Source organism: Ranitomeya variabilis, chromosome 6 (genome assembly GCF_051348905.1).
Source record: "Ranitomeya variabilis isolate aRanVar5 chromosome 6, aRanVar5.hap1, whole genome shotgun sequence".
NCBI classification, from domain to species: Eukaryota; Metazoa; Chordata; class Amphibia; order Anura; family Dendrobatidae; genus Ranitomeya; species Ranitomeya variabilis.
The window spans coordinates 15,906,802-15,928,879 of NC_135237.1; the positions used below are offsets into that span (position 1 = coordinate 15,906,802).

A 22,078-nucleotide genomic window follows, 5' to 3' on the forward strand; every position below is an offset into this window, starting at 1 on the left:
ACTAGGGGGAGCTCCCTGTATACAGAGATACATGATAAGATCCTGTCTGCAGTCACCACTAGGGGGAGCTCCCTGTATACAGAGATACATGATAAGATTCTGTCTGCAGTCACCACTAGGGGGAGCTCCCTGTATACAGAGATACATGATAAGGTTATGTCTACAGCCACCACTAGGGGAGCTCCCCGTGTACATAGATACATGATAAGATCCTGTCTGCAGTCACCACTAGGGGGAGCTCCCTGTATACAGAGACATAAGATTCTGTCTGCAGCCACTACTAGGCGGAGCTCCCTGTATACAGAGATACATGATAAGATTCTGTCTGCAGTCACCACTAGGGGGAGCTCCCTGTATACAGAGACATAAGATTCTGTCTGCAGCCACCACTAGGGGGAGCTCCCTGTATACAGAGATACATGATAAGATTCTGTCTGCAGTCACCACTAGGGGGAGCTCCTTGTATGTAGAGATCCATGATGAAATTATGATTAATTTCTTACCTCTGTGACTCAGCATCTCAGACCCTCGTTGCCCCAGAAGAGGTTTACTGATGCCCAGCAGGGTCACTGCAGATGTCTCCCTCATCATTTGCATTTCCTGGCCTTGAGGCGTTAGCTCACTGTCACTGGAGGAGCTCGGCTCAGATAGAGGGCAGATCACTTGGGATTTCTTTCCCACTGGTTCTCGTCTTTCAAGGGCTCTTGGACACTGGCTGATAAAGGGGGCCTCTATGCTCAGATTGGGGGTTGTGGAGCTGCTTTCAGATGCTGCTGGAAATAGCATGAAATTACATAGATATTGAATTTGGATCAATGATAACAGAGACCCCCCCAGGATGGTCTTCTGACTATGACTACTCTGTCTAATGGAAAAGCAGCAGCCACAGCCCTAAATTCCGGTACACTAGGGTTAATTCGCAGTGCTATATACTGCAGGGTCAGAGGTTCGGGAGGCATACTGTACATGCAGCAGGTCTGATCTATATAATGTGGCCTTTACCTGGTGTAGTTGGCAACAAAGTAAGATTACCTGTTGAGAATTGTTTGGAATCCAGATTTTTAGGAGCAGCCAGATGGTCAACTTCTCTATGATTCTGAGGACTCTCATTGGTCATGACGGTAGGAGATTCCACAGGAGGCACTTCACTTACAGCAGTGCCTAGAGTAGGAGATAGAGCAGCTTCAGTTTTGGGGGCTACATAAATGAATAACTAGTGGGCAATGTCCATATTCGCCTGCTTACCCTGGTGGTCACGAATAGCCATGGTCTCCTGCTTCAGTTCTAGATTTTTGCTGTGGAGATTGCTGGTCCTCCGCTCCTGTTCCAGGTTCTGTTTTGCTTTCTTCACCTCCTGGGATGACTGACCGGGTAACTTTTTAGATTCAAGACAGAACTTGTCTTCACCTTTCTTTTTTTTGGAGGGGCTTTTATCTATCTGTTCGGATCTTATTTTTGGTTGTGGTTTTTTTTGTCTCTTAGACTCGAGATCATTCCCCTTAAAAGTATTGGTTTCTGATGGATCTACAACCTCAAGGCCAAGATCTCTACTATAAATGAGCTTGGTAGATTCAGTTGATGATACTGCTGCTTGTGCCTCTGCGGAACTTGACCGAATACTGAGATCCAGTGCCTCCAGCTTACCGAATGAACCTTGGAGCAGCTTGGTCATTTCTTGGATGTCTTCAGGTATCTCCATTTTGTCTGTTCTTGGCTTAGACAAGGCACTGACTGACGGCACTGACCTCAGTTCTATACTTGTTCCTTTTGATATTGGCGAAGTATTTAACTTGTGACAAGTTTCTTCTAGTTGCAGAGCAGAAGACCCTTCTAAGATATCTGAAGAAAAACTGCATGAGTCTTCTTCTGACTGATTATGACCCAGCTTCATCTGATCTTTGGATCCCCTACATGTTGGGGAGGTTTTAATAAATATGTGATTTTCTGAACTATTCTTATCTGATAAGTTTTTAGTGCAAACGAGAACTGAATGAAGTGAAGAGGCCGGCAGGGTCAGTGGGTTATTAGCAGCATCTCCGATAGTTGGTGAGATACATGAGTCTTGATGATCATCAGCAGGGGATACATTTTCCACGCTCCTGTCCTTCCCAGTTGTATCACCAGATAAATTTCTTTTGTTGAGTTGTCCGCTTCCTTCTGTACTTGTTACTGAGAGATCGCGTTCTGGCAGACTATCATAGGTAGAACTGTCTTCCATCTTAGTGTTGAAATGATTACTTACCTGGAAGATACTAGCGTTTCTACTGGTAGGAAATTCTGGAGACTCTCCTCTGTCTTCAGTTTTCCCAGCATTCCTGTCTGGTGGTTCCTTACAAACACGGTGGTTATATATATCACTGGTCCCTTCGACCTGTTGGCATCCGCTGGCTCCTTTGTTATCCTCTGTCACCGGTTCATTGGGTTTTGAAGGACCTACAATCAACCATTCCTTTTCTGAAAAATAACTTTCTTTAGTACTCTGCGGATCCTGGTCATTTCGCTCATTGGACTTTTTAATTAACTTGACTACTGGATCTACAGGATCTTTTGAGGTATTCAGAGATGATGGTGGATTTATGCTATGCATTGATAGAACATGATCTGTTATAGTGATGTCTTCCACTTTACTTGCAGTTTCCCCACAAGATCTTATGTTCTTAGATTGGATGTCCTTGTGATCAATGGTGAATGACAACTTACTGTCATCTAAGCCAGAAGACATTTCTCTTATGATTGACCTATTGGGTCCCTTCGTACTAGCTCTTGCTGTATTTTGGTGTTTGCAATTATCATGTTCTCTGTTAACAATGTCATTATCTGCACTGGTTGCTGCAGAATCAAGATGTGGCTGCTCTTCCTCCATGTTACAGGACAGTTGGTCTGTAATATAATGGGTAGCTTCTTCTTGTTGTTTCTTTATTTGGGCAAGGAGCGAAGGTCGGTCCAAAGATTTAACTTCTTCAGGATCTTCTTCAGACTCATAGCATGCAAACAACTCTTCATCGGCGGTGTCTTCTACATAGGCCATTCCCTCTTCAGTTATCTCTGTTTCAACAGGTTCTAACTTCCTTCCATACGTTTCATCAGCATCTACAGTACATGACAGTCCTTGGGAAATGTTACTTTCATCTTTATCAGATTTTTTGTTATTTTCATTATTTTCACATTTCTCTATGAAGTAGTTTCTATCTTCAGCCAGCTGCACAGCCATGGAAGTTCTCCTTCCATTCTCATCATCACATGTCCTGTTCTCTTCTTGGGTCTGTGCTGAGGTGTACAGAGGTGGCAATGTATCTAGCTCTTCATCAGTGTCAAAACAAGCAATCAAACATTCCCCTACATTGCCAATTCCAGCTCGAAGAATATGGTCCATTTCAGAGGATGATGAAGATGATTGTTGTTCTACCGGACTGTCAGACCACGTCCTCATCGCTCCTCCTCTGTCTTTGAGGTTCTGAGATAATTCAGAATCCGGTTCCCTTTTAGCTTCGGTTGTAAGTACTAAAGTGCTTCTTATGGCTTCTTCACATACTTCCTCTGGAGCTCTGCTAGTACTTGAGTCTTCAAGCTCGCTGTCTTGTATCACAGAGGCACCTTCAGAAAAGCCTTGTGTTAGATTGGGTAATCCAATGCCTTCATCCCGCTTCTCACCACAAGGTTCGTTCTTTTCAGTTGTGGCTTCATTAACTTTTACAATTTCCTCTTCAATTCCAAGAAGATCATCACCATTTATATCCAGAGCCGTAAACACTGCACATTCGCCCTCCGAGTCGGACAGATCAGATGATGTCTCCATCTCACTTTCACAGCCAGAATTGGAAGACTCGTGTTGGCCCCTGACAGGTTTCTCTGTGCTCTGAGCAGCCGAGTCTGTTGTCACTGCATATTCCTCAGTGCCATAGCGTTTGTCATCCTCTTCACCATCATAAGAGGCTGAATCTGATGACTCCGATGTGTCATCCTGATAAGCAAATGATTCATCGACCCCTTCATTGATTGACGTCTCGGACAATGAATGAAGATATGAAGCCGAGGTACTATCATCCTCATCATCTGCCTCATCTTCTTTTTCTTTCTCTTCTCCATCAATGGCCTCATCAGCTGATTCTCCTTGTGGGAATAATGTGATTTCCATTGATTCAGCCTCGAATATTAAGCTTCCTCGAAATGGAAGCATAAAAGCAGGAATCATGTGATCATTTTCCGTGTTTGGCAGGCTTACTGTGTGGATTTCTTGCTGGCTCGCTGGCTGCAGAGCACTCTCAAGGTTTGCAGAGCAGCCTGCTAAAGACGCTTCCTGCGATTCCTGCACATGCGTTGTGACAAAAGACATGGTGTTCATGAATTCAGGACACAGAGGGATGCTCGTAAAGGATGGAGCAAAGTCCGTTTCCCATTCATCTTCTTCCTCTTCACTAGAATGGATATCGCTAGGGTACCCATCTATGAAATCCTCGTTGGCCGGAGAGAAGTCATCAGGGTCTATATCTCTGTCGAAGAGCTCTGGAATATCTTCATCTTCCAACATATCTGGGGACATACAACAAGGGTCTTCACATAGACCTTCCTCGTGAACCACCATGTGATCTGGATAAGGGGTGGGAGATTCAATGGTGTCCACATCAGCCATCAAATTTGGGGAACATGAAGGAGAGCCACTGGAGGTGACAGAGGAGGCCCAGCTACCTCCTTCTGCAGTCACGTAGGATCCTGAAGGTGATGTTGGAGGAGAAGACATATTGTCATTGTCAAGGTCGTTATGTTCCTCGTTGAGGTGGCTCTTTGTGTAGGCATGGTGTCTATACTGGCTGTACACGTTTTTTACTGGAGTTGATGGAGCGGTGGTGTACGGGTCGGAGTCAGCAGTGCTTGCAGGTTTAGCTTGTAAGGATTGGGCATCACTTTCTGTGGAGCTGTAGGGTGACTCTTTGGTGGGTTTGAGAAATGAAGGCACATCAGCTACAGATTCACCCTGAGAAAATAATTCGTCTTTCAATGCAGACTCTCCAAAGTGCAAATCATCGGTGGACTCTGACACAATGGCTTTGTCATTTTCACATCCTGAACTCCCTTCCACTTTAGGGTGATGTAAGTGCAATGTTACTTCCTCCAGAGCATCCCCGAACACCATCTCCCTTTCAGGAATCAATGTGTGCAATCTATTTACAGTCCCCCTCTCCTCAGAGCTACAAGATGTTTCTTCCCCCATCACAATTCTGGTGTCCAGAGCTTCCGGGTGCAGAGCATCTTCGGGTTGATGTTGCTCGGTTCCCTGTGATTCTTCCTCTTGGGTCACAGGTGACTCCTCAGATATTATAGAAGGAAGATGCAGAGGACCAAGGGTGTTTCCTGGGGGTGTTTCACTGCTTGCACCCTCTGGCTGAGGTCTGTGTCCTTCTTTGGCCTGAATGTGTGGAGTCACCAGGGCTATGCTGGGGGCACATGCTGGGCTCACCATGGGGGATTCCTCTAATGGGCTTAAACACTTGGGAGTGGTGGAGTCACTGCTTGGGGTTGACGCTGTGGAAGTGATTGGAGATGAACCTGAAATGAAAAAAATAGAAACGTGAGTCTTTGAGACCTGTCTGTATGTGGCAATACACCATAGATCTGAACAGTGGGGCATTGATTTCTGGCAGTTAGTATCAATTTAGAGAGGTTTATACAATGCATGGACTAATGCAAATTAGTCCATTGCAATTCTTCAGTATGATTTATAGTAGGTGGCACTATTTTTCATTTGAAATGCTAGGGTCACTAGAACACAGCAACATCTAATGATATGTGTCACATTAAAAGTATCACTGTAAGCAAAAGCAATGTTGCAATATAGCAGTCTGAGATTTCCTGCTGGGAGAGAGGCAGAGAGAGCTGCATCATTTAGGCATCATGATAATACACTCTTCAACATTGAAATTACAACACCAAGAAGGAACAGTTGAGGAATTATGGAAATCACAGGATGAAGACGTTAATGATCTGCAAATGTTGTGGAAATAGAAACAAAATTTTCAGAACCTTTGGATTTATTCAGTTAGGTATGAGCCACGTGCAGAAATTTCGGCACTTTTAGCCTCAGATGCTATCAGTGAGGTTATTCATGATCGTCTGAGGAAGGTTCTGCCACTGAATACACAAATCATCAGGATCTGCTGCAGGCAGCTCCTGTGTAATCGCTGACCAATGACATCCCCGATGTGCTCGATGGAGACAAGTCCAGAGATGCTGCAGGCACGGGAGCCGGTTTAGGCCATGCAAGCGCCCCACAGTAGCTCCAGCATCAAGCGGCCTAGAGGTTGTCGTGTGGAAAAGCGGTTCTTGGGACACTTTGGAGAAAAAGCCGCATCACTGGTTCCATGTGGATTTCTTTGGCATAACACATCGTATCGCAGATATCAAAGTATCATTTTATTCAGCTTCCTATGACTTACGTGCCCATATACACTTCTCAAAAAAATAAAGGGAACACTTAAGCACCACAATCAGTAGCGTAGCTACCGGGGGGACAGAGGGGGCCATAGCCCTGGGCCCGATGCTCAGAGGGGGCCCACCCAGAGCTACGCTACTGTAACTGTATCGGCGCGCAGCACGCCGATACAGTTACATGCTGCAGCAGAGCAGGGAGAATCGATCTCTCTGCTCTGCCGCCAGATGCTATGGGGCCCCTGAGCAGGTGGGGGGGCCCGATGCCAGCAGTGGGCCCTACACCCTTCACCGCAAGGTCAGCTGTAACGGCATTTAGCCACTGCAGGTGACCGCAATGATAAGGGCTCCTCCCATCATCCCCCTGTCAGCGTCTGACGTCACTGACACTGTGGGCGCGATGACGTCACCACCCGGTGCCCGCTGTCAGGAGAAGAGCGGGAGCTCGGAGCACCTCTGGAACAAGGAGGAAGAGAGGTGAGTATTTTTTTATGGGGGCTGCCTTATACTACAGGGTCTGCTTATGGGGGTGCTGCCTTATACTACAGGATCTGCCTATGGGGGTGCTGCCTTTATACTACAGGATCTGCCTATGGGGGTGCTGCCTTATACTACAGGGTTGGCCTATGGGGTGCTGCCTTATACTACAGGGTCAGCCTATGGGGGGCTGCCTTATACTACAGGGTCTGCTTATGGGGGTGCTGCCTTATACTACAGGATCTGCCTATGGGGGTGCTGCCTTATACTACAGGATCTGCCTATGGGGGTGCTGCCTTATACTAAAGGATCTGCCTATGGGGGTGCTGTCTTATGCTACAGGGTCTGCCTATGGGGGTGCTGTCTTATACTACAGGGTCTGCCTATGGGGGTGCTGCCTTATACTATAGGGTCTGTCTATGGGGGTGCTGCCTTATACCACAGGGTTTGTTTATGGGAGTGCTGCCTTATACTACAGGGTCTGCCTATGGGGTGCTGTCTTATACTACAGGGTCTGCCTATGGGATGCTATGTTGTGCTATAGAGTCTGCCTATGGGGGTGCATTATGCAATATAGAGTAGGCCTATGGGGAGAGCATTATACTATATTTAGGACAATCTGGTGCATTATACTATATGGAGGCTATCTAGGGGACTATCACACAGTATGGAGATTACAGTGAGGGTGCCATCGTACAGTGTGGGGATTACAGTGAAGGGGCCATCATACAGTGATACAGTTAGGGGGTTACTAAGGGGTCAGTGTCATGATAATATGAATATGCCATGTTGGAGTATCTACCTAACTTTACAAGACACACGCTGCGGGCCATTCTGACCCCCCTCTTCTCACTCTGCCTGCTGCTTGTATGTGTGTAATTCAAAACCCTCACTAGAATCAATGGAGTTTTATGGCTTAGCTGCAAATACCAGTCTCTGTGAAAACTACTCCTTCCCCCTCCCACATGGTACTAGTTGAAACTGGTATAGCCACTTCCAAACTGCATGCATTTCTATTGTTCTATTAATGTGATATATAGGGGCACTGATCGGTGCTAGGGTTATAAGAATTATATATTCCGGATGTCCATCGATAGATCTATCACTCACTGAAAGCGCTAGCAGCTAAACGCAGCGAGTGCAATGTGCGGATTTCTCAGTAAGCGGTTCACGTAATTACTCCCTGTTCATACTTAAAAGCACGCCCCTGACATGGGGAACATCATGAGCATGGTGTCGTACTTATGCGAGGTTCACACAGCAAGTTATGCATAAAAATAGTTAACATAGCTATAAGTAAAGGGGAGGTGTCAGCCTCTAAGTGATGTCACCACAGGGGAAGTGCCTGGGTTTTGGTCTAGAATAACTTAGTGAGACAGCATTCTTGCAGGGTCTGTGTGTCCGGGGTGTAGCTGCTATATAGATGGGACATACATTTAGATGTGTGGATCCTACAAAGCCCACAGGCCAGCCATGATGATATGAAATTATCTGAACGCTATGTAAGTGTTTTGGTTTTTTTTCAATTTGAATCCTTTTATTTGTAATTGTAATGCACACATGATTTTATCTTCTTTATAATATCTTTTTATACTTTGTAAACACTGCCTACTAGTGATGAGCGAATATACTCGTTACTCGAGATTTCTCAAGCATGCTCGGGTGTCCTCCGAGTATTTTTTAGTGCTCGTAGATTTAGTTTTTATTGCCTCAGCTGAATGATTTACATCTGTTAGCCAGCATAAGTACATGTGGGGATACCCTAGCAACCAGGCAACCCCCACATGTACTTATGCTGGCTAACAGATGTAAATCATTCAGCTGCGGCAATAAAAACTAAATTTCCGAGCACTAAAAAATACTCGGAGGACACCCAAGCGTGCTCGAGAAATCTCGAGTAACGAGTATATTTGCTCATCACTACTGCCTACCTTTTTTTTTGGAGTAAAATATATAATTTACTAGCTTGTCACTTCATGCTCTAAATTAGCTGTCGCATCCTCTGAGGTGATGTATGCTACTGATTTGGGTTGGTTCCGGACCCGTTAATCCTTAGGAAATTGGAGCTGGTGGCAGCATACTCTGTATGTGCGATTGGGAAGTTGTGTAGCGATGGCGGTGTTGATAATTATTGTTCCAGCCTGAGTGGGAGTAGTTACATCGTCCTCGCTGCAGCGTGCCCAATAGCCAGTACATAGCATGCTGTCTTGCTGGCGACTAATTACCCTAGGCGCAGTACCTAGTCTGACCTGAGGGTAAAGGGGGCGCCAGAGAGCTGCAAGTTCCAAACCAGAACTGGGAAGTGGGATATAGATAAATCCCCTTCAGAAGGAACCAGGGGCAACCAAACAACCCCGGTTCGTGACAAATTGTTGGCAGCACGGTGTGAACCGTGACAGTATACTGCGTGGGTGGTACTATACTGTGTATAAGAGGGCATCATACTGTGTATAGGGGAGCTGTACAGTGGTGAGACTCAGGACATTATTAAATGTAAAGTGGGCACTTATAATTTTACTAGATGGTGGCCTGATTCTAACGCATCGGGTATTCTAGAATATGTATATAGCAGCCACATAGTATATAGCACAGGCCACGTAGTATATAGGAGCCATGTAGTATATAGCAGACAAATACTACGTGGCCTGTGCTATATACTATGTGGCTGCTATATACATACATACATATTGTAGAATACCCGATGCGTTAATACAGGCCATGCAGTATATAACACAGCCCAAACAGTATATAACACAGCCCACGTACTATATAACACAGCCCACGCAGTATATAGCAGCCAAACAGTATATAACACAGGCGACGTAGTATATAACACAGGCCATGCAGTAAATAACACAGGGCACGTAATATATAGCACAGCCCACGCAGTATATAACACTGCCCATGTAGTATATAGCAGCCACGACGTATATAACACAGCCCACATAGTATATAGCAGCCATGTAGTATATAACACTGCCCACGTAGTATATAGCAGCCATGTAGTATATAACACAGCCCACGTAGTATATAACACTGCCCACGTAGTATATAGTAGCCATGTAGTATATAATGCAGCCCACGCAGTATCTAACACAGCCCACGCAGTATATAACACTGCCTATGTAGTATATAGCAGCCACGCCGTATATAACACAGCCCACGTAGTATATAGCAGCCATGTAGTATATAACACAGCCCACGTAGTACATAGCAGTGTGGGCACCATATCCCTGTAAAAAAAAAATAATTAAAATAAAAAGTATATACTCACCCACCGGGATCCAGCGAAGCTCTGGCGATGCACGCGCGGATGCCGCCATCTTCCGTTCCCAGGATGCATTGCGAAATTACCCAGATGACTTAGCGGTCTCGCGAGACCGCTAAGTCTTCTGGGTAATTTCGCAATGCATCTCTGGGAATAGAAGATGGCGGCAGGCGCGAGCGCATCGTCGGACTACGGAAGGTGAGAATAGCCGTTTTTTGTTTTTTTATTACTTTTAACATTACATCTTTTTACTATTGATGCTGCATAGGCAGCATCAATAGTAAAAAGTTGGGAACACACAGGGTTAATAGCAGCGTTAACGGAGTGCGTTACCCGCGGCATAACGCGGTCCGTTACCGCTGGCATTAACCCTGTGTGAGCGGTGACCGGAGGGGAGTATGGAGCGGGCACCGGGCACTGACTGCAGGGGAGTAGGGAGGGACTAATCGGACTGTGCCCGTCGCTGATTGGTCGCTGCAGCCAGAACAGGCAGCTGGCGAGACCAATCAGCAACGCGGGATTTCCGTTATGGAAGTTGCAGACAGAAAGACGGAAGTACCCCTTAGGCAATTATATATATAGATAGGGGAACTCAGGTTACTGTGATTATCAAGGGGCCCCCAGGGCAATATTACTTTCTAGGGGGAAAATATGGCACTCTTTTGTAGGGCACTTGCACCCGGCATTACTATATTACAGAGGGGTGCTTTAGAATTTAGAAGGCACAGAGAACCACACAGCAGGTGCAGTAATAGAGACACATACGGCAGCAGCGGCTCAGTATTGGGGTATCAGGTGCAGTAATAGGGACACATATGGCAGCAGCGGCTCAGTATTGGGGTATCAGGTGCAGTAATAGGGACACATATGGCAGCAGCGGCTCAGTATTGGGGTATCAGGGGCAGTAATAGGGACACATACGGCAGCAGCGGCTCAGTATTGGGGTATCAGGTGCAGTAATAAGGACACATACGGCAGCAGCGGCTCAGTATTGGGGTATCAGGGGCAGTAATAAGGACACATATGGCAGCAGCGGCTCAGTATTGGGGTATCAGGTGCAGTAATAAGGACACATACGGCAGCAGTGGCTCAGTATTGGGGTATCAGGGGCAGTAATAGGGACACATATGGGAGCAGCGGCTCAGTATTGGGGTATCAGGTGCAGTAATAGGGTCACATACGGCAGCAGCGGTTCAGTATTGGGGTATCAGGGGCAGTAATAGGGTCACATACGGCAGCAGCGGTTCAGTATTGGGGTATCAGGTGCAGTAATAGGGACACATACGGCAGCAGCGGCTCAGTAATGGGGTATCAGGTGCAGTAATAGGGTCACATATGGCAGCAGAGGCTCAGTATTGGGGTATCAGGTACAGTAATAGGGACACATACGGCAGCAGCGGCTCAGTATTGGGGTATTAGGGGCAGTAATAGGGACACATACGGCAGCAGCGGCTCAGTATTGGGGTATCAGTGATATCCACAGTGCCCCCATAATAACAGTGATATCCACAGTGCCCCCATAATAACAGTGATATCCACAGTGCCCCCATAATAACAGTGATATCCACAGTGCCCCCATAATAACAGTGATATCCACAGTGTCCCCATAATAACCGTGTTATCCACAGTGCCCCATAATAACAGTGATATCCACAGTGCTCCATAATAACAGTGATATCCACAGTGCCCCATAATAACAGTGATATCCACAGTGCCCCATAATAACAGTGATATCCACAGTGCTCCATAATAACAGTGATATCCACAGTGCCCCATAATAACAGTGATATCCACAGTGCCCCCATAATAACAGTGATATCCACAGTGCCCCCATAATAACAGTGATATCCACAGTGCCCCCATAATAACAGTGATATCCACAGTGTCCGCATAATAACAGTGATATCCACAGTGCCCCCATAATAACAGCGATATCCACAGTGCCCCCATAATAACAGCGATATCCACAGTGTCCCCATAATAACTGATATCCACAGTGCCCCCATAATAACAGTGATATCCACAGTGCCCCCATAATAACAGTGATATCCACAGTGCCCCCATAATAACAGTGATATCCACAGTGCCCCATAATAACAGTGATATCCACAGTGCTCCCTAATAACAGTGATATCCACAGTGCCCCCATAATAACAGCGATATCCGCAGTGCCCCCATAATAACAGTGATATCCACAGTGCCCCCATAATAACAGTGATATCCACAGTGCCCCCATAATAACAGTGATATCCACAGTGCCCCCATAATAACAGTGATATCCACAGTGCCCCCATAATAACAGTGATATCCACAGTGCCCCCATAATAACAGTGATATCCACAGTGCCCCCATAATAACAGTGATATCCACAGTGTCCGCATAATAACAGTGATATCCACAGTGTCCCATAATAACAGTGATATCCACAGTGCCCCATAATAACAGCGATATCCACAGTGCTCCCATAATAACAGTGATATCCACAGTGCCCCATAATAACAGTGATATCCACAGTGCCCCCATAATAACAGTGATATCCACAATGCCCCATAATAAGTGATATCCACAGTGCCCCCATAATAACAGCGATATCCACAGTGCCCCATAATAACAGCGATATCCACAGTGCCCCATAATAACAGTGATATCCACAGTGCCCCATAATAACAGTGATATCCACAGTGTCCCCATAATAATAGTGATATCCACAGTGTCCCCATAATAACAGTGATATCCACAGTGCCCCCATAATAATAGTGATATCCACAGTGTCCCCATAATAACAGTGATATCCACAGTGCCCCCATAATAACAGTGATATCCACAGATCCCCCATAATAACAGTGATATCCATAGTGCCCCCATAATAACAGTCATATCCACAGTGCCCCATAATAAGTGATATCCACAGTGCCCCATAATAACAGTGATATCCAGTGTGCCCCATAATAACAGTGATGTCAACAGTGCCCCATAATAACAGTGATATCCACAGTGCCCCCATAATAACAGTAATATCCACAGTGCCCCCATAATAACAGTGATATCCACAGTGCCTCCATAATAACAGTGATATCCACAGTGCCCTCATAATAACAGTGATATCCACAGTGCCCCATAATAACAGTGATATCCACAGTGCCCCATAATAACAGTGATATCCACAGTGCCCCATAATAACAGTGATATCCACAGTGCCCCCATAATAACAGTGATATCCACAGTGCCCCCCATAATAACAGTGATATCCACAGTGTCCCCATAATAACAGTGATATCCACAGTGCCCCCATAATAACAGTGATATCCACAGTGCCCCATAATAACAGTGATATCCACAGTGCCCCATAATAACAGTGATATCCACAGTGCCCCCATAATAACAGTGATATCCAAAGTGCCCCATAATAACAGTGATATCCACAGTGCCCCATAATAACAGTGATATCCACAGTGCCCCCATAATAACAGTGATGTCCACAGTGTCCCCATAATAACAGTGATATCCACAGTGTCCCCATAATAACAGCGATATCCACAGTGCCCCATAATAACAGTGATATCCACAGTGCCCCCATAATAACAGTGATATCCTCAGTGCCCCCATAATAACAGTGATATCCACAGTGCCCCCATAATAACAGTGATATCCACAGTGCCCCCATAATAACAGTGATATCCACAGTGTCCCCATAATAACAGTGATATCCACAGTGCCCCCATAATAACAGTGATATCCTCAGTGCCCCATAATAACAGTGATATCCACAGCGCCCCAATAATAATAGTGATATCCACAGTGTCCCCATAATAACAGTGATATCCACAGTGCCCCCATAATAACAGTGATATCCACAGTGCCCCCATAATAACAGTGATATCCATAGTGCCCCCATAATAACAGTGATATCCACAGTGCCCCATAATAAGTGATATCCACAGTGCCCCATAATAACAGTGATATCCACAGTGCCCCCATAATAACAGTGATATCCTCAGTGCCCCCATAATAACAGTGATATCCACAGTGCCCCCATAATAACAGTGATATCCACAGTGCCCCCATAATAACAGTGATATCCACAGTGCCCCCATAATAACAGTGATATCCACAGTGTCCCCATAATAACAGCGATATCCACAGTGCCCCATAATAACAGTGATATCCACAGTGTCCCCATAATAACAGCGATATCCACAGTGCCCCCATAATAACAGTGATATCCTCAGTGCCCCCATAATAACAGTGATATCCACAGTGCCCCCATAATAACAGTGATATCCACAGTGCCCCCATAATAACAGTGATATCCACAGTGCCCCCATAATAACAGTGATATCCACAGTGTCCCCATAATAACAGCGATATCCACAGTGCCCCATAATAACAGCGATATCCACAGTGCCCCCATAATAACAGTGATATCCACAGTGCCCCCATAATAACAGTGATATCCACAGTGCCTCCATAATAACAGCGATATCCACAGTGTCCCCATAATAACAGTGATATCCACAGTGCCCCCATAATAACAGTGATATCCACAGTGCCCCCATAATAACAGTGATATCCACAGTGCCCCATAATAACAGTGATATCCACAGATCCCCCATAATAACAGTGATATCCACAGTGCCCCCATAATAACAGCGATATCCACAGTGCCCCATAATAACAGTGATATCCACGGTGCCCCCATAATAACAGCGATATCCACAGTGCCCCATAATAACAGTGATATCCACAGTGCCCCATAATAACAGTGATATCCACAGTGTCCCCATAATAACAGTGATATCCACAGTGCCCCAATAATAATAGTGATATCCACAGTGTCCCCATAATAACACTGATATCCACAGTGCCCCCATAATAACAGTGATATCCACAGTGCCCCCATAATAACAGTGATATCCATAGTGCCCCCATAATAACAGCGATATCCACAGTGCCCCCATAATAACAGTGATATCCACAGTGCCCCATAATAAGTGATATCCACAGTGCCCCATAATAACAGTGATATCCACAGTGCCCCATAATAAGTGATGTCCACAGTGCCCCATAATAACAGCGATGTCCACAGTGTCCCCATAATAACAGTGATATCCACAGTGCCCCCATAATAACAGTAATATCCACAGTGCCCCCATAATAACAGCGATATCCACAGTGGCCATATAACAGTGATATCCACAGTGCCCCCATAATAACAGCGATATCCACAGTGCCCCATAATAACAGTGATATCCACAGTGCCCCCATAATAACAGTGATATCCACAGTGCCCCCATAATAACAGTGATATCCTCAGTGCCCCCATAATAACAGCGATATCCACAGTGTCCCCATAATAACAGTGATATCCACAGTGCCCCCATAATAACAGTGATATCCACAGTGCCCCCATAATAACAGTAATATCCACAGTGCCCCCATAATAACAGTGATATCCACAGTGCCCCCATAATAACAGCGATATCCACAGTGGCCATATAACAGTGATATCCACAGTGCCCCCATAATAACAGCGATATCCACAGTGCCCCATAATAACAGTGATATCCACAGTGCCCCCATAATAACAGTGATATCCTCAGTGCCCCCATAATAACAATGATATTCACAGTGCCCCCATAATAACAGTGATATCCTCAGTGCCCCCATAATAACAATGATATCCACAGTGCCCCCATAATAACAGTGATATCCACAGTGCTCCCATAATAACAGTGATATCCACAGTGCCCCCATAATAACAGTGATATCCTCAGTGCCCCCATAATAGCAATGATATCCACAGTGCCCCCATAATAACAGTGATATCCACAGTGCCCCCATAATAACAGTGATATCCACAGTGCCCCATAATAACAGTGATATCCACAGCGCCCCAATAATAATAATAGTGATATCCACAGTGCTCCCATAATAACAGTGATATCCACAGTGCCCCCATAATAACAGTGATATCCACAGTGCCCCATAATAAGTGATATCCACAGTGCCCCATAATAACAGTGATATCCTCAGTGCCCCCATAATAACAGTGATATCCACAGTGCCCCCATAATAACAGTGATATCCACAGTGCCCCCATAATAACAGTGATATCCACAGTGCCCCCATAATAACAGTGATATCCACAGTGTCCCCATAATAACAGTGATATCCACAGTGCCCCAATAATAATAATAGTGATATCCACAGTGTCCCCATAATAACAGTGATATCCACAGTGCCCCCATAATAACAGTGATATCCACAGTGCCCCCATAATAACAGTGATATCCACAGTGCCCCCATAATAACAGCGATATCCACAGTGCCCCCATAATAACAGTGATATCCACAGTGCCCCCATAATAACAGTGATATCCACAGTGCCCCCATAATAACAGTGATATCCACAGTGCCCCCATAATAACAGTGATATCCACAGTGTCCCCATAATAACAGTGATATCCACAGTGCCCCAATAATAATAATAGTGATATCCACAGTGTCCCCATAATAACAGTGATATCCACAGTGCCCCCATAATAACAGTGATATCCACAGTGCCCCCATAATAACAGTGATATCCACAGTGCCCCATAATAAGTGATATCCACAGTGCCCCATAATAACAGTGATATCCACAGTACCCCCATAATAACAGTGATATCTACAGTGCCCCCATAATAACAGCGATATCCACAGTGCCCCCATAATAACAGTGATATCCACAGTGCCCCATAATAACAGTGATATCCACAGTGCCCCATAATAACAGTGATATCCACAGTGCCCCCATAATAACAGTGATATCCACAGTGCCCCCATAATAACAGTGATATCCACAGTGCCCCATAATAAGTGATATCCACAGTGCCCCATAATAACAGTGATATCCACAGTGCCCCATAATAACAGTGATGTCCACAGTGCCCCATAATAACAGCGATGTCCACAGTGCCTCCATAATAACAGCGATATCCACAGTGTCCCCATAATAACAGTGATATCCACAGTGCCCCCATAATAACAGTGATATCCACAGTGCCCCCATAATAACAGTGATATCCACAGTGTCCCATAATAACAGCGATATCCACAGTGTCCCATAATAACAGTGATATCCACAGTGCCCCATAATAACAGCGATATCCACAGTGCCCCATAATAACAGTGATATCCACGGTGCCCCCATAATAACAGCGATATCCACGGTGCCCCATAATAACAGTGATATCCACAGTGCCCCATAATAACAGTGATATCCACAGTGCCCCAATAATAATAATAGTGATATCCACAGTGCCCCCATAATAACAGTGATATCCACAGTGCCCCCATAATAACAGTGATATCCACAGTGCCCCCATAATAACAGTGATATCCATAGTGCCCCCATAATAACAGTGATATCCACAGTGCCCCATAATAAGTGATATCCACAGTGCCCCATAATAACAGTGATATCCACAGTGCCCCATAATAACAGTGATGTCCACAGTGCCCCATAATAACAGCGATGTCCACAGTGCCCCCATAATAACAGTGATATCCACAGTGCCCCCATAATAACAGTGATATCCACAGTGCCTCCATAATAACAGCGATATCCACAGTGTCCCCATAATAACAGTGATATCCACAGTGCCCCCATAATAACAGCGATATCCACAGTGTCCCATAATAACAGTGATATCCACAGTGGCCCCATAATAACAGCGATATCCACAGTGCCCCATAATAACAGTGATATCCACAGTGCCCCCATAATAAGTGATATCCACAGTGCCCCCATAATAACAGTAATATCCACAGTGTCCCCATAATAACAGTGATATCCACAGTGTCCCCATAATAACAGTGATATCCACAGTGTCCCCATAATAACAGTGATATCCACAGTGCCCCCATAATAACAGTGATATCCACAGTGCCCCCATAATAACAGTGATATCCACAGTGTCCCCATAATAACAGTGATATCCACAGTGTCCCATAATAACAGTGATATCCACAGTGCCCCATAATAAGTGATATCCACAGTACCCCATAATAACAGTGATATCCACAGTGCCCCCATAATAACAGCGATATCCACAGTGCCCCCATAATAACAGCGATATCCACAGTGCCCCCATAATAACAGCGATATCCACAGTGCCCCCATAATAACAGCGATATCCACAGTGCCCCCATAATAACAGCGATATCCACAGTGCCCCCATAATAAAAGTGATATCCACAGTGCCCCATAATAACAGTGATATCCACAGTGCCCCATAATAACAGTGATATCCACAGTGCCCCATAATAACAGTGATATCCACAGTGCCCCATAATAACAGTGATATCCACAGTGCCCCCATAATAACAGCGATATCCACAGTGCCCCCATAATAACAGTGATATCCACAGTGCCCCCATAATAAGTGATATCCACAGTGCCCCCATAATAACAGTGATATCCACAGTGCTCCATAATAACAGTGATATCCACAGTGTCCCCATAATAACAGTGATATCCACAGTGCCCCATAATAACAGTGATATCCACAGTGTCCCCATAATAACAGTGATATCCACAGTGTCCCCATAATAACAGTGATATCCACAGTGCCCCATAATAACAGTGATATCCACAGTGCCCCATAATAACAGTGATATCCACAGTGCCCCATAATAACAGTGATATCCACAGTGCCCCATAATAACAGTGATATCCACAGTGCCCCCATAATAACAGCGATATCCACAGTGCCCCCATAATAACAGTGATATCCACAGTGCCCCCATAATAAGTGATATCCACAGTGCCCCCATAATAACAGTGATATCCACAGTGCTCCATAATAACAGTGATATCCACAGTGTCCCCATAATAACAGTGATATCCACAGTGCCCCATAATAACAGTGATATCCACAGTGTCCCCATAATAACAGTGATATCCATAGTGTCCCCATAATAACAGTGATATCCACAGTGTCCCCATAATAACAGTGATATCCACTCCACAGTGCCCCCATAATAACAGTGATATCCACAGTGTCCCCATAATAACAGTGATATCCATAGTGTCCCCATAATAACAGTGATATCCACAGTGTCCCCATAATAACAGTGATATCCACTCCACAGTGCCCCCATAATAACAGCGATATCCACAGTGCCCCATAATAACAGCAGGGAAAGGTTTTATCTCCCAGAATCCGCTGTGTTCCCGGCTGTAATGTCTGTATAGTGTAATGATGAGGTCAGAGTCGTTGCTGAGGACTTTGTCAGGAGACAGAGAAGACGCCTTTCTTCACCCCGACAAATGTTCAGGTGTGCACTGGTCTGTAATTACCCCGGCATTGGCAGTGTGGCTCGTTGGCGCCCCCTCTGGCCCCCCGTGGCGGTCGATACGCACACTGTGCAGAGTCATAGGCGGTCATGTGGTCGTTAGAGCAGATGGACCTCAGGTCGGATCCCTGCGGTGGGTTCAGGGCCTAGGAGGGTCTTACTACTCTTATTACCCCCAGGGTTAATTCCTGAGATAAATCCGTTGGTGCTGGGCCAGCATTTTCCCGAGCCGGGACTGCAATGATCTGCGGCCTCCCCTGATCTGCTGATCCTTGTGTTTCGCTCCTAATCTCTGCCTGATCCTCCATCCTTCCCAGAAATAGGACCCCGTCACCTGCTTCAGCCGGCAGCGTCCTGACATCCTTCCTCACAGCCCTGTCCTCCTTTGTAGAATCCACCGGCATCTTCCGTGCTCCCGGTGAGGATGCTGGGAGTCGCTGTGTCAGGACGCGCTCTCGGGGGATGGATGGATGAATGAGGCTTTCTACGGATCAGGATCTGTCTGCATCCCTCCTGCTAGCAGAAGAAGAGGAGGACGGAGGCTGCGCATTAAGCAGAGGAGAGGCCGCCTCCACTGGTGCTCTGTCATTCTGCATGATGTCAGCAGCATCGGCTGGGTGTGCACCAGGCACTGCGGAGAAGAAGGTGCACCAGCCTGGAGGGAAGGAGACCCCGCTATCACCGGCACACCCCCATAGTTATTGCGTCTGCCAGGCATCACTAATATGTCGTTTAACCCATTGTTCAGGTTGCGTGAGATTACAATATTTCTGTCCCACCACTGCCCTCTCTAGAGATATGCAGAACTTTGCCCTTCTATGTCCTGAAAACATCACAGAAAGAAGCCGCCATACTTATCAACTCGATCGCAAATGTTAATGCACTGCAGGATGCAGCATAGAATCCTAGAATGGTAGAGTTGGAAGGGACCTCCTGGGTTATCTGGTCCAACCCCCTGCTCAAAGCAGGATTCACTAATTCATCCCTGACAGATGTCTGTCCAGCCTCTGTTTGAAGACTTCCATTGAAGGAGAACTCTCCACCTCTCGTGGCAGCCTGTTCCACTCATTGATCACCATCACTGTCAAAAAGTTTTTTCTAATATCTAATCTGTGTCTCCTCCCATTCAGTTTCATCCCATTGCTTCTAGTCTTTCCTTGTGCAAATGAGAATAAAGATGATCCTTCTACAATGTGACAGCCCTTGAGATATTTGTAGACAGCTATTAAGTCTCCTCTCAGTTTTCTTTTTTGCAGCTAAACATTCCCAGATCCTGTAACCATTCCTCATAGGACATGGTTTGCAGACCGGTCACTATTCTGGTCGCTCTTCTCTGAACTTGCTCCACTTTGTTGATGTCTTTTTTTAAATGTGCCCAAAACTGGACCCAGTATTCCAGATGAGGAGTAGAGGGCAATAATGACTTCATGTGATCTAGACTGTATGCTTCTGTTAATACTTCCCAGAATTGCATTTTCCCTTTTTGCTGCTGCATCCCAGCCACTCTTACCTCCTCAACCATTTCCTCCCTGTTTATAAGGATTAGATCCAAGGTAGCAGATCCCCTTGTTTTCTCTCCTACCTTTTGGCAGATAAAATTGTCCGCAAGCGAGGATAAGAATTTGCTTGACCTGTTAGTTTTGCCTGAGAGAGATTCCCAACAAATGTCTGGATAGTTGAAATCTCCCATGATCACCATGCCATTTTTTTTGAGAACTTGGCCATTTTATGCATAAAGAGATCATCCATATCTTCAGCTTGCACAGGCGGCCTGTAATAAATGCTTACAATGGTGTCCTTTCCATTGTGCTCTCCTTGTATTCTTACCCAAACAGATTCCACAGAACTCCCAGTCTCTGAAGCTTGGATCTCTGTGCAGGTTCTGTTGACTCATGTTCAGTCTGTGATCTATTAGTATACCCAAGTCTTTTTCACATGTGCAGTTACTTAGCGCTATTCCTCCCATTCTGTTTATGCTTTTTTTCATTTTTATTGCCCAGATGTAGTACTTTGCATTTTTCCTTGTTAAAAACCATTCTGTTAGTTGCTGCCCACTGCTCCAGTTTATTTATATCTTTTTGAATCCTCTCTCTCTGTTCTCTAGTATTAGCTATCCCTTCTAGCTTTGTGTCATCAGCAAATTTAATCAGTTTACCCTCAATTCCTTCATCTAAATCATTGATAAAGTTGTTGAACAATACAGGGCCCAGGACAGAGCCCTGTGGTACCCCACTTGATACATTCTTCCAACTGGATGTGCAGCCATTTACGACCACTCTTTGGGTCCGATCACTAAGCCAGTTATGAGTCCACCTAACAGTTGCCTTGTCAATTCCATACTTAGTCATTTTTTTCAATAAGAATGTTGTGAGATACTTTGTCAAATGCTTTGCTGAACTCAAGATATCCTAAACAGCATTTGCCTGATCATAGCAGGAAATTAAGTTAGTCTGACATGACTTATTAGTTACAAACCCATGCTGACTCTGGTTAATCACTTCATTCATATCCAGGTACTCACATACATGTTGTTTAATAATTTGTTCAAAGTTCTTTCCTGGTATAGAAGTC

General features: G+C 45.3%; 1 protein-coding gene across 2 annotated transcripts in view; it reads right to left on the reverse strand.

Annotated features, from left to right (window-relative positions):
* The window catches only part of LOC143781344 (uncharacterized), a 32,487-nt gene extending 12,442 nt beyond the window's left edge, over positions 1–20,045 (reverse strand). Inside the window, exons 1-4 of one of the 2 annotated variants that reach the window (XM_077267901.1) lie at positions 19,842–20,045; positions 1,246–5,544; positions 1,033–1,161; positions 504–770 (exon numbers count right to left, since the gene is read on the reverse strand). In XM_077267901.1, the coding sequence (XP_077124016.1) occupies positions 504–770; positions 1,033–1,161; positions 1,246–5,544; positions 19,842–19,911 (4,765 nt within the window). In that variant the 5' untranslated portion in view covers positions 19,912–20,045. Of the gene's footprint in view, positions 1–503; positions 774–1,032; positions 1,162–1,245; positions 5,545–19,841 lie in introns of both variants that reach the window. The other variant, XM_077267900.1, reaches the window with a different exon arrangement.
* Between the last annotated feature and the right edge of the window lie 2,033 nt (positions 20,046–22,078).